The sequence below is a fragment of the Notothenia rossii genome, assembly GCF_949606895.1.
Source record: "Notothenia rossii genome assembly, chromosome: 6".
NCBI lineage: Eukaryota > Metazoa > Chordata > Actinopteri > Perciformes > Nototheniidae > Notothenia > Notothenia rossii.
In genome coordinates this window covers 12,161,839-12,184,178 of record NC_136909.1, presented here as the reverse complement: position 1 = coordinate 12,184,178, position 22,340 = coordinate 12,161,839, and the positions used below count along the sequence as shown (strand labels likewise).

The following is a 22,340-nucleotide window of genomic DNA, read 5'->3' as shown; positions in this document are numbered from 1 at the left end:
GGACCTGAGTTCTGCCCTGGAGACAGTGAAGCCCAACGAGAGGACGCAACAACTGGACCTTAGTTCTTCCCTGGAGACAGTGAAGCCCAACGAGAGGACACAGCAACTGGACCTGAGTTCTGCCCTGGAGACAGTGAAGCCCAATGAGAGGACAAAACAACTGGACCTGAGTTCTGCCCTGGAGACAGTGAAGCCTAATGAGAGGACACAGCAACTGGACCTGAGTTCTGCCCTGGAGACAGTGAAGCCCATGGGACCAAGCCCATCTAAACCCAAGCAGTATTTGGGAATAGAGTCGGAGCTGATATCAGAAGAAACCACTGATGGACTTCTTTCCAAAGATGCTCATAAGACTCGTGTGACACTTGACCACTACTCTTTAGAGACCCTCACCTATGAGGAGTGTTTGTCCCTAAATAAAACACAACCATCTAACTCACCTGATTTAAAAACCACTTCAGTCCCTGCTGAGGAACAGAAATGCAGAGACAACATCACAAGTGGGTCCCCTCCTCACGTTAACACAACCCCTGCTGAAGGGACTCGATCTCTGCTCTCTACTAACAGAGATGCACCCCGGCCCACTCTGGACCCTCGACCGCTCACACAACAAGACTCTGTGCTGGTCGTCTCCCTGCTGGCAGCGTTATGTGTGTTAGTAGCTCTCCTGATGCTGGTGGTGCTGCTCGTACTGAAAAAGGTTCTCCTACGGCACCAGCAGGTGGCGCCGCTTAATGTAGGGTCTGGTGGATGACAATGACACACAGGCACGGATTTTAAAAAAAAAAATAACTTTATTCACAATAGGCACACACAGCCATAGAATACTCTGAATAATGATATTGTATGCGTTCTTTAGCTGTTAACTGCATTTTTATACTGAATCCTTCACGATGGAGATGTGATTTTATACGATTCAGCCAAATAAAGAGGAAAGGCCAACAAGTGTTGAAAAAAATCTTGAACTATAGTTTCTAATTTCTTTATTTGGTTTCTGTGTAGAAAACACTGCAAAGGAGGAGCCATGTTGAGTTTGAATTAAGATGTTTACCATGAACTTACAACTCCAAAATCAGCCTCAATAAAGAGCCAATGACTGATTATGAGATGAGAAGCAGATAACCAAAAACCCCTGCCATTTTCTGAAGAGATTCATGGTGTATAACTCCCTGAAGACCTGGTGTAGTATTATGGCGATCCATCCTTTCAAACAGCACTGCAGTGAAACTTTACAGGGCTGGAGACACAACGGATTGTGAATAACACCCATTAACCGGTGGCTTGCACACACTTCTCCTTCTTGTCCTGTTGTTTTATTCTGTAGTCTGACAGCGCTGCTTTAATGGCATCCTCTGCAAGCACTGAAAGAACAAAGGAGGGAAGAGTTTAAACAAACACTTTGAGCATGAAAGAAGCGTTGATTGTTTAAACAGCCTGTTAACAACTGAAAGGAAAACCCTGAAGAAGTGAGTTGAGAAATGTCAACTGTTGACCATTCGTACTAAGAAAATTCAATGAGATTTTGTTTAAGTAGCCATCAGTAAAGTGGATATAATGACTGATTGTTCATACAATTAATCAAACAGCTTTAACAGTCTTGTAAGGTCAGACAATGACATCACTGCATTTTAAAACCCTGGAAAACATGTATGCCATATTAAAGTATCCAAAAGATGATTTGTAGTTTCAGAATACTATAGAAATATAGCCCAGACCTATTCTAAATGCACAAAAACTGAGAAGAACCAAATAATGGAATATACTTTTGGTTTCAGTAACGAGAGTTCAGTTGTGTTATAACCCTTACTGTGAACATGACAGTGCTACTTTCAGTATGTCATTGTGTTGCTTTGAACTTACTGGAGCAGTGCAGCTTGACTGGTGGAAGGCAGAGTTCTTTGGCGATGTCTGTGTTCCTGATCTTCAGAGCTTCTTCCACCTACAGAATGAAAGCAGACTTAGATTTTTTTTTAAAAGCAGGACTTGTAATGCCACTATTCTTCTTTCAATCCATGTTTTACAAACTCACCGACTTCCCCTTCACCCACTCTGTCGCTAGAGAACTGGAGGCAATGGCTGATCCGCAGCCAAATGTCTTAAACTTTGCATCAACAATCACGCCATGGTCATCCACCTCGATCTAAAAACAACATAGAATACACCTAGTTGTACAAAAGTAATGAGAGTCATGACAGCAGTATCATTTGACCTCTAACTTACCTGAAGCTTCATTACGTCACCACAGGCCGGTGCACCCACCAAACCAGTCCCCACATTCTTGGAGTTTTTGTCTAGAGTTCCTACATTTCTTGGGTTTTCATAATGGTCCACCACCTTGAGGAACGAGACACACGGAAAATTAGATGTAATTGTTTTAGAGTGTAGTAGAGATAGGACCTATAGGTTTAAGTTAGCTACCCTACTGTATGTATTTATGTTTCACAGCTTAAAATATTTGACATACTAAGAAGACCTTCCAGTCTTATATTGAGTTACTGGGTGATTGTTGATGTGTTTTATCACAGGTGGTAAATGTAGAGCTGATTTGAATAACTTCATATACTGCAGTTGGATATCTTAACCTATAAATGTATGTCAAAGTGTATTCAATAATTGATGTATTATTTGTATTAGGTTAAAATCTAAATATTTAAAGTAAATAGTAACTAAAAGCTGTCAAATAAATATAGTGGAGTAAAAAGTACAATATTGTACAACATGTAGTGAAGTAAAAGTATTAAGTAGCATAAACTGAGACTACTCAGGGGTGTACTTCAAAATTGTACATAAGTACTTTAATAAATGTACCTTGTTAGAATCAGAAACAGGTTTAGTAGGTTTACACGTACGAGGAATTTGACCTGGTGTCGTGGTGCATACATAAAACCCTAACCCAAAAATCGGCAGTAATAACTGGTTATACCCATTGAAATTGCAAGTTGAAAACAGCTATTGCCAATCTCTTACAATATGAGTTAAGTTATACAAAGAACCCAGGGTCTTATGGTCTTAACTCGTGTGGACACAGGTTTGACCCCGTGAGATTCACACGACACATAACGTAGTTTACCTTCAGTAAAACGTGTGACATCAATAACACATGTGACATTACGAGTTTAAAACACATTTGAGTTACCTTTATGTGATATAAACACTGTGTCTTGAGCTCCGGGCTGAATAAACGTCTGCTAAATAACAACAGCGAAGACGCGGAGTTTCGCAGAGACACAATCGCCATGTTGAAATAACGATGGTGATGAACAGAAACCAACGAGTGAGCACGAAAGAAGACGAGCACCCTTTGTTGACAAACAAGTGCAGAAGGGCTCATCGAGAAAGGAGCGCCCTCTAGAGGCGAACAGCAGCCACTACAGGGGACACATGTAACATAAGATAAGATATAGTTTATTAGTCCCAATTTGGGAAGTGTTTTTGTTGCCGAAGCATGTTGAACAAATATTGCACATCATTAGAAATGGAAAATAGTAGAAAAATAAACAATCATAAACATCTAAAAATAGCATACAAAACGAACCAAAAGAGTGAAAATATATAAGAGTTGAAGAAAAAAAACATATCTAAACTATCTGATGAATAAAACTCCTATTGAAAGGCTGAATTACAGCTAACACAATTTAAATGTGGGATAATATTTACATTTAGTGTGCAATAATGGCAAGATAACATATATTTTATTGATCCCAATTTGGGAATTATTTGTGTCAAAGCAGCTTGGATAAGACATTGGACATGAATTAGAGGTAAATACAATTAAATAAAAACAATAAAGATTGATATAACAGCAGTAGAAACAAAATACGCAAAACAGTGAATATATATCAATTATGAAGGGTATATATCGAGAGTAGAGTATATATTACAAGTTAACAGTTAGTTCTATATTTAGGTAAATGTTTTATTCATATATAGAGAGGACATTAATACATGTTTTACCTAGAATGAAAATAATATAGTACAGCATTATTAATAGAAACTAATTGGTAATTTAAGAAATATTTAATCTGAAATATGAAACTGTACTTTCTTTTTATTTTGATAACTGTATATGACTACCCCTGATGTGAATGTTTTTGTATTTAAAATATATGATGTTCATTTATGTTCTTGAATAAAAACACCTTTTGATCACAACCACTTTACGAAAATGAGGCGAAGTCCCGCCTATCTACTTCCGACCCATGGGACCTTATTTCTGAAAAACTATGTATTGAAGTCAATGGGGAGAGAAAGCTTATCTTTCGATCCCGTTTGAAGATGTTTGTCAATCTTTAAACATCATTTCCATGTCAAAAAAGTCACAGTTTGTTGTAAAACTGTTGAAATATAAGACTATGAAAAATATGCAAATAGAAAGACTACAAATCCCAGAGTCGCGTAAGTGATGTCATAACTGATGTCATAATTGTTTTCCTCGACAAAGTATAAGAGATAGCTAAAATAAGATAACTTAAAATGCATGTGTGCGTCTTGCTCGTTCTTTCGCTTCCCGTCAGATGAAAGGACCAGGAGTGGCTGGATCAAGTTAGCTACCTAGCTAGTAGCAAGCACGTTAGTTAGCATTACAGCCTTAGCCTTGTCATTTTTATTAGCCGTAAGATGAAGTAACATTAAGTAACCCAAAATGTTAAACAGTAAGAGTAGTAGTCATATTTCGTGAACCATTTGAAGAGTACTGTTACACCGGTGTGATCATTCTATAATTTTAAGCCCGGATACCCCCGGTGGAGAAATGCTAACGCTTACGCTACATTAGCATCGGCGATCTTTTCTACTTCATGCTATCTGCACAAATAATTGACATTGAACATTAAAAATATGTGGCCGTTCAGGGAGAATCAAAGGAAGGCAGGCAGCTTTGCATGACATTCTTCTGGACGTGTTTCATTGTGGTGATAGTGAGGGTAGACAATCCCTTTTTTGGCAAGACAGTAGTGACGGCCATCTTGGTGACGTATGTTGTTGTGCGAGATCAGAGATGTTGTTAATTGAGCGGTTTTACACAAAAAATGTGTTACTTCACAGTTTTACGACACATTTTAATTTTTTTGACTTGCAAAATTATCTTTTAAATTGACAAACATCATATGTATAATTCGTGGCACAATTCAAACGGGATCGAAAGATAATCTTTCTCTTGCCATTGACTTCAATCCATAATTTTTCCGACACCGGAAGAGGAGGGACATCGCCTTTCACTCAGGCTCACTTCCTGGGGTTTTGGTTCAAGCTCCAACTCTCGCGATACTTTTCTGTTTCCATGCAGAGAGTACTTTCCAACATGGCAGCGTCGAGCAGCGCAGAGCAAACGCAGTTGCACGATATGGAGGAGGAAGAAGAAGGAATGGAGGAGAGAGAGATGGAATCAGACGAGGAAAACCGCATGCGAGGGGAAAATTCAGACGAGGAAGAGGACGATTCTTCGGATGATGAGAAAGAAAATGAAGCCGAGATCCAACGCTTGGAGGAGCAGGTAATTAACAACAAGATGCGTTCAGGGACAGAGGAGCTAATGAGAATGAATGGTAAACACAGTCAACTCACAAGCAGATTTAAAACTATGAGCTGCCCTGTACTGCTTTGGCTTAATAGAAAGTAAACTGTGTCTGTTATCCAAAACAATTCAATGTTATTTATGATACGTCGTCATTCAAATAGCTGTCGTGATTAGTTAGCTTACCTGCTAATCTGTGATGCTAATGGTCACGTGTTATACGCGCCTTTTTTAATGTCTTATTTCAGTGGGGCTTTACAGTTTTCAGGAGGTGCACATCCTAAAGTAGCGGCACAAACAAACTACATATAAACTATAACTTTACTTGGAGAGACGCATAGAGAAATAATCTGATGTACCGATAGCAACTTTTTACAGAATTCATAATTGTGTATTTTGCAAGGATACAGTAAACTTTGTATGTCCTGTTCTTCCGCTTTATCAGCAGAGAGCAGGTTTATAAAGTTACTGCAGAATTATGCATGTTAATGATGTACATGCAGCTTAAATTTGTTTTACTGCGTTAATGTAATTCTACAGATCCCCACCCATTAGGTTTTTATTATTGTTGGGAAAATACTGAATGTTCTCTTCTAATATCAGAGTAGCACATGATAAAAAAGGCCCTACGTAGCTGTGTACGTAACCGGATGTATGATTACCTAGAAGAGCATCAGGACTGTTTTAGGTATATGATGGCTACGTTACAACGATTAACATGCTGATTCAGCCTCTATGGAGATAGACATATGACAAGCATGATCATTTCTGACGTGGGTTTGAGCTAATCCAAACTAAACATTGTATACTGCTTTGAACCGGTATTCTTCCATCTTGTGACTGTGTAACTCCCTCTCTATATATGAGCATGTCAAGGACACTAGTTGTACCAAATGCTCTTCTTCTTGCAAGGATAATAAATACATGTATCCGGATATTGAAGCTCAAGCTGGTGACGATTGATATTTCCTAACAATAATATATATTGTTTTTGTAATAATTGTATTTAGGAGTCAACTTCATGTTAATTTTGGGGCTGAATTGAATAGTGCTATACTGCACCTGATAGTGCTGGGGATAATGGCAAATACAGCCTTAATGATGATGACATTTTAATTCTAAAATCATGTTAGAATTTATTACATGCATTAGTGTTAGCCAGTTATAAATAATAGACTAGCAAAATCAGTATGGTAAAGTATACATTTTATGTGTGCAATATTTGAGATTGCTAACACAAATGCCATCATTTAATCCATAATTAAGATATGAATGTTCTCTGGCTGTGGTGCTATATCACAAAGAAGCACAAGTAAATTATGATATGTTTAATTATTCAAGGTCTTAACTTATTTATTCTTTGTTTGATTCTTCAGTTGTCTATCAACGCTTTCGACTACAACTGCCACGTGGATCTCATCAAGCTACTGAAGCAGGAGGGGGAACTTCCCCGTCTGCGAAAAGCAAGGCAGAAGATGAGTGAGCTCTTCCCACTCACTGAAGGTCGGTGCATGTCTCATCGAGTACTAATTGTCAGCCGCTCTAATCATTATTTGCAACTGAAACTACATTTCCTTAAAACCTGCAGAGATTTGGCTGGAGTGGCTCAAGGATGAGATCCGTCTGACTGAGGAAGAGCCAAACCGGGAGAAAGTATATGAACTCTTTGAGAAAGCGGTGACAGACTATATCTGTGAGTGACCCCCACCATTGGTAACAGCCTTTGATTTGACAGTCAGTTATTTCATGATCTTATGTTTAATCCCATGTATTTATTATACCCAGGTCCAGATATCTGGCTCGAATTTGCTCAGTATTCAATTGGTGGCATGGGCTTGCCAGGTGGGATGGAGAAGGTGAGATCCATCTTTGAGAGAGCTGTGATGGCGGTGGGGCTTCACATGACGAAGGGACAGGCGGTGTGGGAGGCATACAGAGAGTTTGAGAACGTCATCCTGTCCACAGTACAGGTTTGTGTTTCCACCACTAAGATGGTCTTATTCTATATCCTTGATTGCTTTTTGAACACATACACATGCTAGAGTTTTAATTTCAATCATGTACATTTTATTTACACTCTGGCACAAACTGGACTGTTGGTAAATATGGGTTGCTATTGAAATAGACTTTACTAGCTTCTATTCATGGGCACATTGTTACAGTCTGTATCAAGCATCATACTCGTTAAGCCTTGCTCAAGATGCTCAACATTTGTATTATGCAGATTGATGGGGAAGGTTTTTCACCCATTTCAGTGAATTCACGTAGAAACGCTCTGTCTTTTAACAACAGCGCTCTCATTTTAGTGTAGTATCCGTCAGATTTGATTTAACGCACTGTATTTCATTATCAATCCGTATCGGTCAGTTTATTATTGTGTTGAAGCATACTGTTGAAATATAATCCTTCACTTAACTCAGAATAAATACGAATAATTTAATTGATACAGTTTAGACTAAATAACTTCCTAAATTGTGACGCCATCTTCTCTGCCTTTTTTCCTCCAGCCTCCCCCTGGCAGGGTTCCCAGCTGCGAGGAGCAAGGGCGTCTGAATGTTCAGCTCGAGCGAATCCACACACTGTTTCGCCGCCAGCTGGCCGTCCCTTTAATGGGTAAGCATGAAGCCTGTTTGGTCCAAAAAGCTGGATTTCTGTTGTAAGGGTTGTCAAAGAGCTGAGTGAGTGGAAATGACAAAATTCCGTTGCATGATGATTTATGGCTGGCACGGTGGTGATGTGTCTTTTTGAAATGCTGTACGCATTATGAAAAAAGCATACTGAGTCAGTTAGTTTCAGGAGTGGGCAAAGATACCGGATGGTCTAATATTGTTTTTCATTTACTGTACCAGCCGAATAGACATCAGATGCATTTCCTGTAATATGTTAAACCCTTTCTTGTCTGAACATCTCATATTTCTCCCTGCCGTTATGTGGTCTTATATAAGCAATTGCAAATTGACACGTTCCCGCTGCACACTAAAGGTTACACGTCTCAATGTCACCCTTTTACAATCAGCTAATTCTGTATGTAGTGTATGTATCATTGTTGTTAATAGGGATGGGTATCGTTAGGATTTTATCGGTACTGCTTATCGGTATCGGTATTTTTCGATACTCTTATCGATACTTTTCAATAATTTGGTGTTAATAAACTAAAAAAAGACAAGGCGATGTGCTTGCAAGACTGCACCCAGGTAAACAAAACATATTACCCGTGCACAGCAGCTAACCTGCCTGCGAGCCTTCGCTCAGGTCACATTTACACACGGCGCGGCTGAAGCCCGCTAGCACTATTAGCACTAGCAGTATCTCTGCACCGTTTTAGATTCAATGAGTGTCTCGGTTGCAAATGCTTCATTAAGTTGCATGTGTTACCCCCTTTACAAGCAACTAATTGAGTACATAGATTGCACCTTGCACTATCGCCAATACATTTTTTTAAAGTGCACCCAGACCTTGGATCGCTTCGCTCTGTCCGCCATGCCTGCGGGAGTCTCACAACAATAATAAGAGCGCTGTTGAGAGAGATGAGGAGTGGCATTTACAGTGGCCAATCAGAGGGGTCTCAAACTGGATACATCACACGGGATGAGGGTTCCCAACCAACCAGAATGGTTTAAAGTTAAACTAAGGAAGTAGACGTAACAGATATACCGATAGCAGCACCGTTTGTCCAGCGGCTTAACGGTATACCGATACCGTCCAATCAGGTACCGGTATTGACTTAGTACCGGTTCTTGGTACCCATCCCTAGTTGTTAATGTTAAAAAGTGTCTATAAATGTTGGCAAAAATTGTTGCTTTGCAGACATGGAAGCCACCTTTGCCGAGTACGAGGAGTGGTCTGAACAGGAGGTGGCTGAGACGGTCATGATTCAGTACAGAAAGGCTTTGCAGCAGTTGGCCAAGTGCAAACCTTTGGAAGAAGCACTGGTAACTGACTTGAATTGAACATTTTGACCCTTACACTTCTCCTCCTTTTTAAGTGTTTGAATATTGTGATGCAATGCCTAACGTCTGTTGTCTTTTCCCAGATATTAGCAGAACCTCCTAAGATGGCGGAGTATCAGGCCTTCCTCGACTTTGAACTAAAGGAGGGCGACCCGGCACGGATTCAGATCATCTATGAGCGGGCCCTGGCTGAGAACTGCCTGGTACCGGACATGTGGACCAAATACACAACCTATCTGGTGAGTATTGGTTCCCTGTCCGACTGTATTGCTTACTGTGTAGAGTTTGGACTTGTTCATATAGCATTACCTCCCAGGCCTACTCTTAATGAACTACACAGTGATTTCTCTAACAGCTCCTCTTGGACTAGATTCATGGGTCATTTTTGTTATGTCTTTTCTCCTTTAAACACTATAATTGGACAAAACCCAGTGAAACATCAGGCTGATAATAATTTGAATCATCTTTCTTAACCTCTTGAGCCCGATTGCACCCGGTACCGGGGGCAGACGCAGCATCTATGCAAGATACACAATCCCAGGGCGTGTTAACATTTAACAACCTATTAATGTGGCATACCCACTTAACGGGAAGAAACTCAGCTAACAGCCGATAATAACCATTATTGCCTAAACGGAAATTAAATTCCAACACCAAGCGTCTAAATCAGCATTTAACGAAAACGTGCTAACGGTGCATGCGCACATAAGTGGTGATAGCGATTTTTCTACTTCGTGCTATCTGCACAAATGACATGTCATATGAAGGCTTAGATTCCACAGAGTCCATTGGTATAAGTCTCATCCCTGTAAAACTCACTGAACTAGCAGCCAGGAAAGAGCAACAAACAACTTCACTTTACAGAGCCATAACTGTCTAACAATAATGTGTCTTACCTTTGCTGTTTTGTGATCAAAAGCTGTGTTCAAGGGCATAAAAACGTTGCTGAAGGGTTAATCCAATGTCTCTGCGTCACTTTGAAATGATTACTGAGACGGGGTATAATGTTGAGCAGGCTGGGGCGTCTGCTTTGGAGCATGCTGTGTTTGTGCATTTTAACTGACAAATGGAAATGTTTACATGGATTTATGAACTGCCCCCTCGATTCTATTGGCTCTAACGGTTACAACGAGGTGTCAATCACCGAATTTGACCAATGGGTTCCAGAGATAGGTCCCCGCTTAAAGTATAAGGTCTGACTAAAGCTCGATCCTCATAACGCAGCGGAACGCACAGCAGATTACAAGAACAGTGATTTCTTTGCATTTAGGAATTAAGGAAAAAGGGTTATACCGCGGAGAAGGTACTGACCATTCTGGCTGCTGATAGCGGGGAAGGTGATTTACCTGTTGACTCTGCGTCGGATGATGAGGACCTCCAGCAGCCAGGGATGGACCCGGACAGTAGTGACTCAGATTATGAACTTTCATCAACGGAAAGGTATGTAATCTCTCTTTTTTATTGATTACTTATTTATTTGGTGTAATATTATTCATCTATCCTTATTATTCTGCAATGAATTTAGTAAATTCACACACTCAACCTGGATGGTGTGTTGGTTTCCCCTTACAGGGTTTATTTACCTCAACATCCATATAGTGTTAACTGTCTGTCTGAATTTTCAAAAGTATAAGCCAGTAGATTAATCAATTTGTTTTTTTTTCACAGTGATGAAGATTATGTGCCTAAAATGGCTGCTTCCAGTAAGATACGGCCATCAACACGTACCCCTCAGCCCCGGCAACGCCACCCCACTCGACGGGCTTCTGCTCCCCCTCCTCAGCCATCATCTTCCTCATCTGTTTCCAAATCACCCAAAGTGACGCAGAACAAAAGAAAAACCAAAGCATCATGTAAATCAGCAAAACCCAGGACGTGTGGCCTAGGTGAGTCTTCCTCTCCTGGAATGACTGAGGAAGAACTCGGGTGGCACAACGGAGAGGAGAAGGACCAAAGACCAGAGCCACTGAGGTTCATGCCAGCCAGGGTCCCAGGCCCAACATTTGACACCACCTCAGCGTGGCCTCCCTTTTCCCTTTTCAGACTTTTTTTTAGTGCTTCCGTGGTTCACACACTCATTGAAAACACGAATGCAAACGCCCTGAAGAGATTCCAGGCTGGAAATAAGTATGTTTGGAAAGTGCTGACTGAGAGGGATTTTTATATTTTCTTGACCATTGTCATTTTCACAGGCCTCGTCCACATTCCCAACAGATCAGACTACTGGTCGAAGGAAAGTCTATATGACTTCCCATTCCCAGCTGACAAAATGTCCCGGGAACGCTTTGAAGCCATCTTGTGGTCACTGCACATGAGCAACCCTGAAGAAGACGAGGAAAACGAGCGCAAAAAGAACACCGAAGAGTACGACAGACTTTTCAAGATCAAGCCCCTGTACACTGACATAATCACTGCATGCAAAACACATTTCCAGCCCTATCAAAACATTTCTATAGACGAGAGGATGGTGGCATCCAAGGCCCGCCTCAGCACGAAACACTACAAGCCCAGAAGGTGGGGGTACAAACTGTGTGTGCTGTTGGATTCCTCAACGGCATACACCTGGAATTTCATTGTGCAAACGGGAAAGAGTAAGCTCACCACAGGCCAGGGACTCGGCTACTCCTCCGTGATGGACCTCCTGCCATTGCCTCTGCTCGGTGGGGGCTACGCACTCTTTGTGGAAAACTTTTATACCAGCCCTGCTCTCTTTGAGGATTTGTCCACACAAAACATTGGCTGTTGTGGGACCATTAGAACAAATCAAATTGGTTTTCCACAGAATGAGTCGAATGACCTACCGAAAAAGGCTGAAAGGGGAGATTTGCGGTGGATAAGGAAAGGCAAAGTCCTGTTCGTGAAGTGGATGGACAGATGTGAAGTGTCCATGTGCTCCACAGTGCACGAAGCCTTCAGTGGACAGACTGTCAGGCGGAAAGTGAAAGAGGCTGGTGTGTCGCAGACTAAGACTGTTTGCATTCCTGACGCTGTAGTGGACCACAATCAAAACATGGGCGTCAGGGATGTGTCCGACGCTTTGATTGCGCACTACAACGTTCACAACAAAAACATGAAATGGTACAAGGCTTTTTTTTTTCGTTTTATGGACATTTCATTGATGAACAGCTTCGTTCTCCACAAGGAGCTGTACAAGATGAGGAATTACCCCAGCAGCATCAAGCCACACACCCAGAAGTCTTTCAGGGAGCAGCTTGCTGCAGAAATGTTGGAGTTTGCTGAATGCTCTGCAGCACCACCATCCCCCCCACCACTCACATGCATGCCCATGTATTATGGGGAGGATGGGACCCAATCGAGGAAGTACTGCAGGAAGTGCCATGATTCTGGCATCTTCAGGGTGAAGACACCTGTGTTCTGCATGAAGTGCCAGGTCCCTCTGTGCTTGACTTCAAAAAGAAACTGTTACCAGGAGTGGCACGACCAACTATTCTAACATTCAGGATGCATAAAGTTTTTGCAGTGTGTTGTTTTTTTACAAAAAAAGTGATTTTTTTTTCTTCTTTTCTTTGCCATTTATTTTAAATTGTTTGTTTTTTTGTATATTCTGTATATTGTGTATAAATACATCTGCTCCAGTTGGAGTCAAACTTCATTTCCTGTGTATGTTTTTTTTGTTGAATGGGGGAAAAGGTATAGAGGTCTTGGTGCATTTTCAAAAACAGTTGTATTTGGATAGAATGAATACCTATAGTGATATATTAATACAATTTAGTTTTACAGTCTGGTACCTGAGAAAGGTCAAATGGCACCGTTTGGTGAGTGCGCCTGGACCTACCTGTGCTAAACCTCTCTAAGAAATGTAAAGTTTCACTTTAATTAGCACCTATCGTGAGTCTGATCCCTAAAGTATCTGGGCTACTCTTCCATTATTCAAGGATGGTTTTCCCTATAAATAATGTGGTTTTCTTAGGCGGAGTTTTTTTTTTTATTACTAGGTTCAGTCTGAATTTACTCTGAAACGGCAACATCTTCAGTGTTTCCCCTACCATTGTCTTGGAGGGGCACTGCGCCCTGTCCCCCTGAAATTCAAAGTGTTTAAAAAAAAAAAAAAAAAGGTCCTCTGTGCTCTTTTATTAAATTAAACGCTTTCATTTTAAGTTGTGAGTTTAGTGTTTTTGACCCTAAGATGCATTAATCAATAACAATCCACAGCTCCTTTCTGTGCTCCAGTAGAAGCTGCTGTGACTCCCAGCAGCTTCTACTGGAGCCTTCAGAGTAAATCGCCAGAACGCCGACACCTCCTCATCTCCACCGCTCCCATGTTTTCTTTTGTGTTGCCATAAATTAGTCTCTCTGCGTTTGTGCGCTGGGCTAATGCTAATAATGCTAATACGAGGATAATAAAATGGCGGCTTCACAAAACTTTTTGGGAGTTTTACGGGGCGTGGTTTGCATTCCGCCCAGCCAATCAGAAATAGGAACCCTTTTCTCCCACGAAAGTCCCTGCTCTCTAGCAGGGACGGAAAGGGAGGTGGAAAGGTTCTCATGAACTAATTTTAGTTCCGGATTTTTTTTGGTTTGAACGCTACATTTCTGAACTATATCGGAACTAAAATGGGAAAAGTACTGTGGTGTGAACGCGCCAATTGCTTTGATAACAAGATTATTCATACACCCCTTTTAGTTGTGAAGATATACTCATTAATTCTGGGAAGAAATGTGGTTACGAATAAAGTCAACTCTTTAAATCTTTAAAATAAAATCTCTAGCTTGTTTTCGATTATTTTAACCATTTAGTTATTTGTTCCCTCAGGACCGTCAGCTGAAGTTTAAAGACCTGGTTCTCTCCTCACATGAGCGAGCGGTGAGGAACTGCCCGTGGACGATGGGTCTGTGGAAGAGCTACCTCCTGGCTCTGGAGCGGTATGACGCTGACCACGCCACCGTCTCAGGTAAACACTTTCTGCCTCGCTGTTTTCATGCTGCTGTGTTTCATGCTGCTGTGTTTCATGTGTGACCAAAATCCCAGAGCTTTGTTCCTGTAACGCTGAACCTGCTGCCCATGTCTTTATCTTCCACACAGATGTTTTTGAAAAGGCGCTGATAGCAGGTTTTATTCAAGCGACGGATTATGTGGAAATTTGGCAGGCATTCCTCGACTACCTGAGGAGACGTGTTGATTTCAGCAAAGGTGAGAGCGGTACTGAATGTGTCTTTGTTCTTGGAAACTATTGACTTTCCTTCTTGTTTCCTTGCTAACGGTGTTACTTGTGATTTTGCAGAATCAAGTAAAGAGTTGGAGGAGCTGCGAGGATCTTTCGCCCGGTCTCTGGAATACATGAAGCAAGATGTTGAAGAAAGTAGGTGGATTTCCGCCGGACTGAGGTTTACTTCTGGTATTTTCGTTTTTGCCTTTCAAATCATTCATTGTCTTGTTTCCCTGTAGGATTTGGTGAAAGTGGAGATGCTTCTTGTATCATAATGCAGATCTGGGCAAGGATCGAGGTAAGAAGTGTTACTATGACAACCATTTACTATAGTTACAATGAGCCTGTCTAATTTTTAAACCCGGTAATAGCTCAAGTGTCTAAAGCTACTAAGATGTGCTTAATTTACCATAAGATCTGATTTTAAACAGCAACTTACTTTTTAAAAATGCCACAGTATTATTCACACAAGGTCATGTTTGTGTATTTTGAGTTATACAACCTCACTGTCACGTGTAATATGGAAACTATGTGCACAAATGAACACCTCTTAATGTTTTCTTCTCCTCACCAGGCCCTCCACTGCAAAAACATCCAAAAGGCCAGAGAGCTGTGGGACAGCATCTTGTCAAAAGGGAATGCAAAATATGCCAACATGTGGCTGGAGTACTATAACCTTGAAAGGTATGTAAAACAAGTCAAACATGACAAACAGGAAATGAAGTGCTGATGCGTTTTGAGCCACAACTTGTATTTGGTGTCCCTGATGTTATTTTTTATTCATTTCTTCCCTTCTTTATCCTTAGGTCTTATGGAGACAACGCTCACTGTCGGAAGGCTCTCCACAGAGCAGTTCAATGCACCTCAGATTACCCTGAGCACGTCTGTGAAGTCCTGCTCACATTCGAGAGGGTGGAAGGTGAGTCCAGATATAAAAATCCAACACAACATTAAAACAAAGACGTTTCTCATAGATTACAGCATGTCTGTGTTTCGTGACCTCATCTACAGGTTCTCTGGAGGACTGGGACGTGGCGGTGCTGAAGACCGAGACCCGGCTGAACCGAGTCAATGAGCAACGAGCGAAGGTAAGAGCACCTATCAGCTCTGCACATACCAGGTGAAATGTTGAGCTGCCTTTTAGCTAATGTAACCTCGTTCTGCACACCTGTTAGGCTGCTGTGAAGGAAGCTAACCACGCCCGCCAAGAGGAGGACCGAGGGGATCAGCGGCAGAAGAACAAGGCAGACAAGAAGGGTCAGAAGAAGGGTCAGAAGGGACCAGGAGCTGTGTTGAAGAGGAAAGCAACGCAGGATGATCACCATAACGACTGGAACAATGACTCGGGTAAATAATCTTATAAAGTAAATCAAATGATCTTGAAAACGTTGAGTTTTATAGTAAACTATGCTTAAAAATAATCCTAGTGATTTGAAATGTGTGAAATATTTATGTATTTTGTGGAAGCGGGAGAGAAATCCTGCTAGTTCACATTTAAAAGAAATTCAGTGTAATCACCCTGATCTTTTTCGAGCCGTGTTCTGTGAGGGGATGGGATCGTCTTTGAAAAAAACACTTCAATTTGATGTTTAGGAATATAAAGGAACTCTTGGTTTATTATTAATTGTTCTTTCCCTTTGTGACGGAACTAGCTCCTAAAAGACGTAGAGGAACTAGGGACGGCGCCACAGAGGAGAACATGGAGACTGAGGCGGGGAGGAACCCCCCACCCGGCTATAAGCCCGGCAACAAAAGAGCCCAGCAGGGGTCCGCCGCCCAGAGTCAGAACGATGAGAAGCCAGAGCTGCGTAACGATGACTGTAGTGTCTTCATCAGCAACCTGGCGTACACCCTGGAGGAGCCAGAAGCCAAGCTGCGGGCGCAGTTTGAGAGCTGCGGTCCCATCGCACAGGTTCGCCCCGTCTTCGCGACCAAAGGCACCTTCAAAGGCTACGGCTATGTGCAGTTTGAATCCGCAGTGTCTGTCGCTGAAGCCCTGAAGCTGGACCGACGGGAAGTGGAAGGCAGGCCCATGTTTGTGTCTCCCTGTGTGGACAAAAAAGAGAATCCCGACTTTAAGGTAAATGTGAACATGTTTCAAAATATAGACATGTCTGGGTTTTTTCTGCAGGTCTTGAAAGTCTAAACTTCTGAAGAAAAATATATATCTTAAATGTGTTTCTGTGGTATCAAAATAAATGTTTTTTGTCCGTAAACCCTGTAGAAACCCTTATAATGAGCCGTACAAGTAACCACAATAATGTCCCCGTAGATCTTTAAATACAACACGACCATGGAGAGGCAAAAACTCTTCATCTCCGGGCTGCCGTTCTCGTGCACTAAAGAGCAACTGGAGGAAATCTGCAAAAGTCACGGCACCGTCAAAGACCTTCGCCTGGTCACGTATCGCTCTGGAAAACCCAAGGTGAGACAGAACAGTGTCCTGACCTTTTAATATAGTCCTCCTGGTTTAGCTAATGATTAGCCCCTCTGACCACACGATGCTGAACAGAGTCATGGAGCAGAGGCAGCTGCTGTCGGTGTATTAACAGTCTCTCGCTGTGTGTCTCTGCAGGGTCTGGCGTATGTTGAGTTTGCCGACGACACCCAGGCGTCTCAGGCCGTTCTGAAAATGGACGGCATGGACATCGGGGAAAACAAAATCTGTGTTGCGATAAGTAACCCCCCGCGGAGAAATATGATGGATAAACCCGGTTTCGACAGAACGGACTTAATGCCTCGGCAGGTCTTTGGAGGGTAAGCGAACGGATATTTTCTGAAAGTCTTGCCTCTGTATTATCCGTACCTGTACTAACTAGGTTTTGTATGTTTCCAAAGGAGAGGCAGAGGGCGCACGCAGCTGTCGTTGATCCCTCGATCCCTGCACCGGCAGAGTGAGCCTGTGAGCAAAGTAAAGAACGGAACCGTAGATGCGGAGGCGTCGGGAGAAAGCAGCGCAGCCGGAGAGACGAAACCTTTGTCAAACTCAGACTTTGCCAGGATGCTTCTCAGCAAGTGAGAGGAAGAGGAGGAGGAGGAGAGAAATATGACTGCCTTCGGACCGAAAGCCATCTTGTGTCCTTACAAATACGTCTTTGAGAGTTTTCTGTATTTGGTTAGCTGGCTTCCCTTTAACCTCAGTCCTGTCAGGTGGCCAACCTCCTGCCCTCCGTCGGAAAGACTTCACCAGTGTGACAGATTGTTTTCATTTTGCTTGTTTGAAGCTAGATGGCTGGGTATTTTATAAAAAGAAAGTGTATAATATTTGTGTGTAAATATATTGTATCTAAAATGGTACGCCTCGTGTTGCAAAGTGTCTTCTTTTGTTGTGAATTGTGAAACAAAATAAGAGAAGCAAACAGCGGAGTATCTTTTTTAAATAGTCGTAACAGATAAACTAGTTAATGTTGTTTTAAAAAAGTGAGATGCAAAAGTTCAGCTGTGGTGTGTGTGTGTGTGTGGGTGTGTGTGTGTACAGAAGATGGATGTACTACAATAATGAAAAGATATTCTCCAGATGTTTTCAGGAAACTTCTTTTTCTCTGAAGACAAAGTTAACAAGGCTAGCAATTACTTTGTATGACTATCGTACAGCTTATTTTCATAATACCATCTGTGAGTTACCATCTGCTATTAACCATCAGTATTAGGATGCTATAGAGTTTACAGGGTCATTACAATACTAGTTATTTGGCTTTAAATCAGCCTGAGGGCATATTAGAATAAACTTCCCTGTCATCACGTCAAACCATTGACTGGACTGCTCTAAGTACACGTTCTCTGCTTTTATACATCACTGTTAATATCACCTGTCTGTTCAGGGTGAAAACCTCCATCATCAAATCACCTATATTGTGTTGGAAACTACCCATAATACCCTCACCTTGCGACACTCGCATGTGAGCGACGGATAAGAAACATTTCTACGTGGCTCTTTCGATGGCTGCAGTCTTTATTTGCAAAGATGAGTGGATCTACATATATTGTATTTTAAAAATGGATTGTTTCAAGTAAAATGTAGATTTGTAGTTTATTTTCAGTATCTCAGCTGTTCAAATTGTTATTTTTCTTACATTTAGGTAAATAAACTGTATCTTGACGTTGGACTTTTGACAGGAATATGACTTAATCTTAGGCTCTAGATAACTGATGGCCATTTTTCATAGTTTTTGTTCAAGCTGACAATAATTAATCGACTATTTAATAAAAAATGTTACCTGAAATGGTTTATAATTTAAGAAACATTCATTCATTTTGGGTGTTAGATGAGCATACATGCTAGAAAGTATATGTGGAACTAAAACCTAAGTTCAGTTTTATTAATGTGACGTGGTTTACTTTGTAATCATTGAAGTCTTCATCACACTTCAGGTCTGCGGCTCCTTCAAAATGAAAGGAGAACCTATGCAGTTTTTCCTCTTCTGTCTTCTGAGGTTATGAGCCGACCATTACTCAAGTTTGTTTTCATAATGTTCTGTATGATCATTTAAAAAAAAAGGTTAACCGGTTAGTTTATAAAGTATAAATACATTTTCAAAACAAATGGAATACAAGCTATATGTATTGCTCTCACCACAGTGGCCTGATCTAAAAAATAGAAATACGTCTCGTCACCTATTTTCTGTCTAATACTAAAAGGTTAATCTGTGTTTTGTATAATTTATGTAGTAAATGTTTTGAAGTTGCTATAAAGGCTAAGAATAGATGGTGTTTTTGTGTTCAAAGTATTTATTTACCATTTTACCCCTTGTATTTTTGGGTCCTGTTTAAAAAAGGAAAATAATCATGTTTTAAAACTGGTTTTAATAAAGTCATGTCAATCATCTTTGATGCCAGTGTGACAGCCACAGCTTTGTTCAGTCTAAAACAATTCATAACCTAGAGACATGATACAAGTGAATAGAACACGTTTATTTTAAAATAAATAATCAGAAACACAAGTGCTTACAGTGTTATGACACTTCATATTTCCTATCCGAGAGATAGATCAATAACAAATGTTCACACCCACTCTACACATTTGCTCTTAAAGCATACCAAGTCAGATGTCATGATAAGAAAATGTTTCTTTCGTCTGGTCAAATGTAGATTGTATTTTAAAGATCTCTGAAATTCATTAACACCAAGGGAATATGGTTACTAGCAAAAAGTGGGGAAAAGGTTTATTTTCAATGACAAAACAAACCGTAACAGCACATTTTCAATTCAACACCCTGTGGATGAATTCATTACCTTAAAACCTAAACTTGATTATAGAGGATAAGGTAGAATATGGCCATAAGGCAATTGAACACATGGTAGGGTTGTAATTAAAGAGCTTTTAGACTCCCCTTCCCTGTGTATCTAGTTGTGAATGGGAATGGTCTGTTGGCAGTCGGGACAGGCCTGGTCCTCGCTGGCCCCCGGCAGCCCCACAGCATGCTCCGTTGTAGAAATCAACAATGTGTCCAACGTCATCTCTGTACATTTGGCTATAAAGCGAATGAAGGGTCGTACATCTCCCTCATTAGCCGTGTCTAGAGCTGCATAATACTCTGCCCTTTGTTCTTTGCGGATAGTGACTGGTGGGTATCGCGCTTGCATGAGCACGAGGTTCATGAGCAGTCGTGACGTGCGTCCGTTGCCGTCGACAAATGGGTGCACATAGACCAGTTTGTAGTGGGCGAGAGCTGCGTACTCCACAGGGTGCATCTGCAGGGCGTCCTCGGAGTTGAGCCACTGAACCAGCTCCTGCATGTGTCTCTGCAGGTCCCGAGGGTGGGGGGGGATGTGATGGCCCACAAATACCTGGTTGGTGCGCAGCCTCCCTCCCTCCACAGGGTCCACGTAGCCCAGCACCCGGCGGTGGATCCCCAGGATGTCACTGACGTCCATGGTTCCTGCTCTGGACAGCAGCGAGGTGTTGATGTACTTCATGGCTGCGTCCACCCCGATGGCCTCGTTCTGCTCCTGTAAGCTCTTCCCAGCGACGGCGTAACGCGTCTCGAGGATGTGACGGATCTCAGACAGAGTGAGCGTGCTGCCTTCAATGGCCACCGTGTGGTAAATGTGGTGGTAGTAGGTCTCCTCCATCACCCTGCGGAGGGCAGAGTTGCCTTTAGGAATGGACATAAGCCGGCGCACTTTACTGTCAATGATGCCAAAGTAACGCTGGTCAATCTCTTCCACCAGGGGAGAAGTCCGGTCCCGGCTCACTAAAGCTCTCTCATTACACGGGGAGATGGCCAAGGCCTTGGTGTAGAGATGGTCTGCCTGGACCACGTCCTTCTCCTCTTCCAGGATGGTCCCCAGCTCCGTCAGGGCATCCACAAAGTCTGGATTCATGCCGAGTGCATGCACCAGCAGTTTATGAGCCTTCTCGCGCTTCCCAAGTTTTCTCATCTCCAGAGCCAGCTGCAGCGCCGCCTTGGCCTCAAGCTTCATTTCTGCAAACACAACATTACAGACGGTCAACTCCAGCAAATGTGAAACAGTTGGAGATAATAATACAGTCTATTCATCAGAGGTGGAAGAAGCACTCAGATCCTGTACTTAATAAAAATATAAGTAACAGAAAGTAGGAATACTCCCGTTTTAAAAAATGTTACTAAAGTAAAAGTACAAAAGTATTAGCACCAAAGTAAACTCACCAAGTACCAAAAGTAAAAGTACTCATTATGCAGATTGGCCCCTTTCAGAATCATATATATAATATATGTGTAGGTTATAATTATTGATATATGTATCAAGCTGGTAAAGGTGGAGCTAATTTCAAATAATTGGGAATTGAATCCAGGTGTATCTATACAGTCTTTTTTAAGCGTTGATTCTATTGTTTATCATTAATCTATATCTGCAAAGTAACTAAAAGGTACTACATAAATGTATTGGAGTAAAAGTAAAATATTTACCGCTGAAATGTAGAGGAGTAGAAGTACAAAGTATCATAAAATGGAAATACTCAAGTAAAGTACAAGTACCTCAACGTTGTACTTACAAAAGTACAGTACTTAAGTAAATGTACGTAGTTACTTTACACCACAGATATACATTAAGTTAATAAATACACCTGTTCTTGTTCGTACCATTGCTCGGCTTGGACCTGAGTGGCAGCACGTCCAGGGCCGTGAAGGGGACCGTGAGGCTGGTGGTCTGCACCGCTGCAGGCCGCTGAGAGCCGCCCCCCATCCGGCAGCGGAGCAGAGAGAGGCCCCTCAGCGCGGAACAGCACTGATCCTCCTTCCGCACCAGGGGCATCAAGACCACCACCAGAGACCCGAGGAGCACACACAGCAGCGGGCACCATCCTCCAAGGAGCCGCCCGCCGGTGTAACGACACACCGTCACAGCAGCCATGATGGTCCCCGGTTAAACCTTCCATCCTCCAGTGATACGGTTCCCCATGAAGATCAACCCCGGCTAGGAGAGCAGAAAACAGACTGACAGGAGGTAAAAGCGGTCCCCATGACAGCTGGAAACTACCGACACTACAGAGGATATACCAAACTGTTACCAAACTTTTAAAGCTTGAAAGTAAGGTATCGTTAGTTAAGTTAACTTAGCTCTCTGTCGCTACTATTTAACTCGAAGCTGAAACTAAAAACAACGACTTTATTCACGAATAAACGGCCATTAACCTATTGTCAGCGTCAGTACAGTTTGTACGTTGTGTTCACAAAATACCAATAATACACATCATCGACTTCCTGGTTCGCTCCGAACATGTTAACA

At 41.9% G+C, this 22,340-nt stretch overlaps 3 protein-coding genes across 4 annotated transcripts; 1 reads left to right on the top strand and 2 right to left on the bottom strand.

The window, feature by feature from the left end:
- Positions 1-785: 785 nt before the first annotated feature.
- iscua (iron-sulfur cluster assembly enzyme a) lies at positions 786-3,294 on the bottom strand. The gene is made up of 5 exons (XM_079686215.1): positions 3,137-3,294; positions 2,221-2,334; positions 2,030-2,140; positions 1,861-1,939; positions 786-1,361 (listed from the first exon to the last, which is right to left on the bottom strand). Exons 1-5 carry the CDS (start codon positions 3,236-3,238, stop codon positions 1,270-1,272), a joined length of 498 nt encoding a protein of 165 aa, XP_079542341.1. The 5' UTR covers positions 3,239-3,294; the 3' UTR covers positions 786-1,269.
- Positions 3,295-5,222: 1,928 nt separating this feature from the next.
- Positions 5,223-18,863, top strand: sart3 (spliceosome associated factor 3, U4/U6 recycling protein). Of its 2 annotated transcripts, XM_079686182.1 has the most exons (19): positions 5,262-5,491; positions 6,889-7,015; positions 7,101-7,205; positions 7,298-7,482; positions 8,020-8,125; positions 9,320-9,444; positions 9,546-9,701; positions 14,237-14,375; positions 14,507-14,614; positions 14,706-14,783; positions 14,870-14,928; positions 15,205-15,314; positions 15,437-15,549; positions 15,642-15,718; positions 15,806-15,977; positions 16,283-16,710; positions 16,903-17,055; positions 17,206-17,387; positions 17,469-18,863. In XM_079686182.1, exons 1-19 carry the CDS (start codon positions 5,279-5,281, stop codon positions 17,647-17,649), a joined length of 2,817 nt encoding a protein of 938 aa, XP_079542308.1. In that variant the 5' UTR covers positions 5,262-5,278; the 3' UTR covers positions 17,650-18,863. The 2 variants fall into 2 exon arrangements, with proteins under 2 accessions (XP_079542307.1, XP_079542308.1); XM_079686181.1 differs by lacking the exons at positions 14,237-14,375; positions 14,507-14,614; positions 14,706-14,783; ... (7 more) ...; positions 17,206-17,387; positions 17,469-18,863 and adding exons at positions 10,733-10,902; positions 11,131-13,075 and having other exon boundaries at positions 5,223-5,491.
- A 657-nt stretch (positions 18,864-19,520) lies between these two features.
- On the bottom strand, positions 19,521-22,340 carry ficd (FIC domain protein adenylyltransferase). The gene is made up of 2 exons (XM_079686203.1): positions 21,695-22,340; positions 19,521-21,055 (listed from the first exon to the last, which is right to left on the bottom strand). Exons 1-2 carry the CDS (start codon positions 21,963-21,965, stop codon positions 19,974-19,976), a joined length of 1,353 nt encoding a protein of 450 aa, XP_079542329.1. The 5' UTR covers positions 21,966-22,340; the 3' UTR covers positions 19,521-19,973.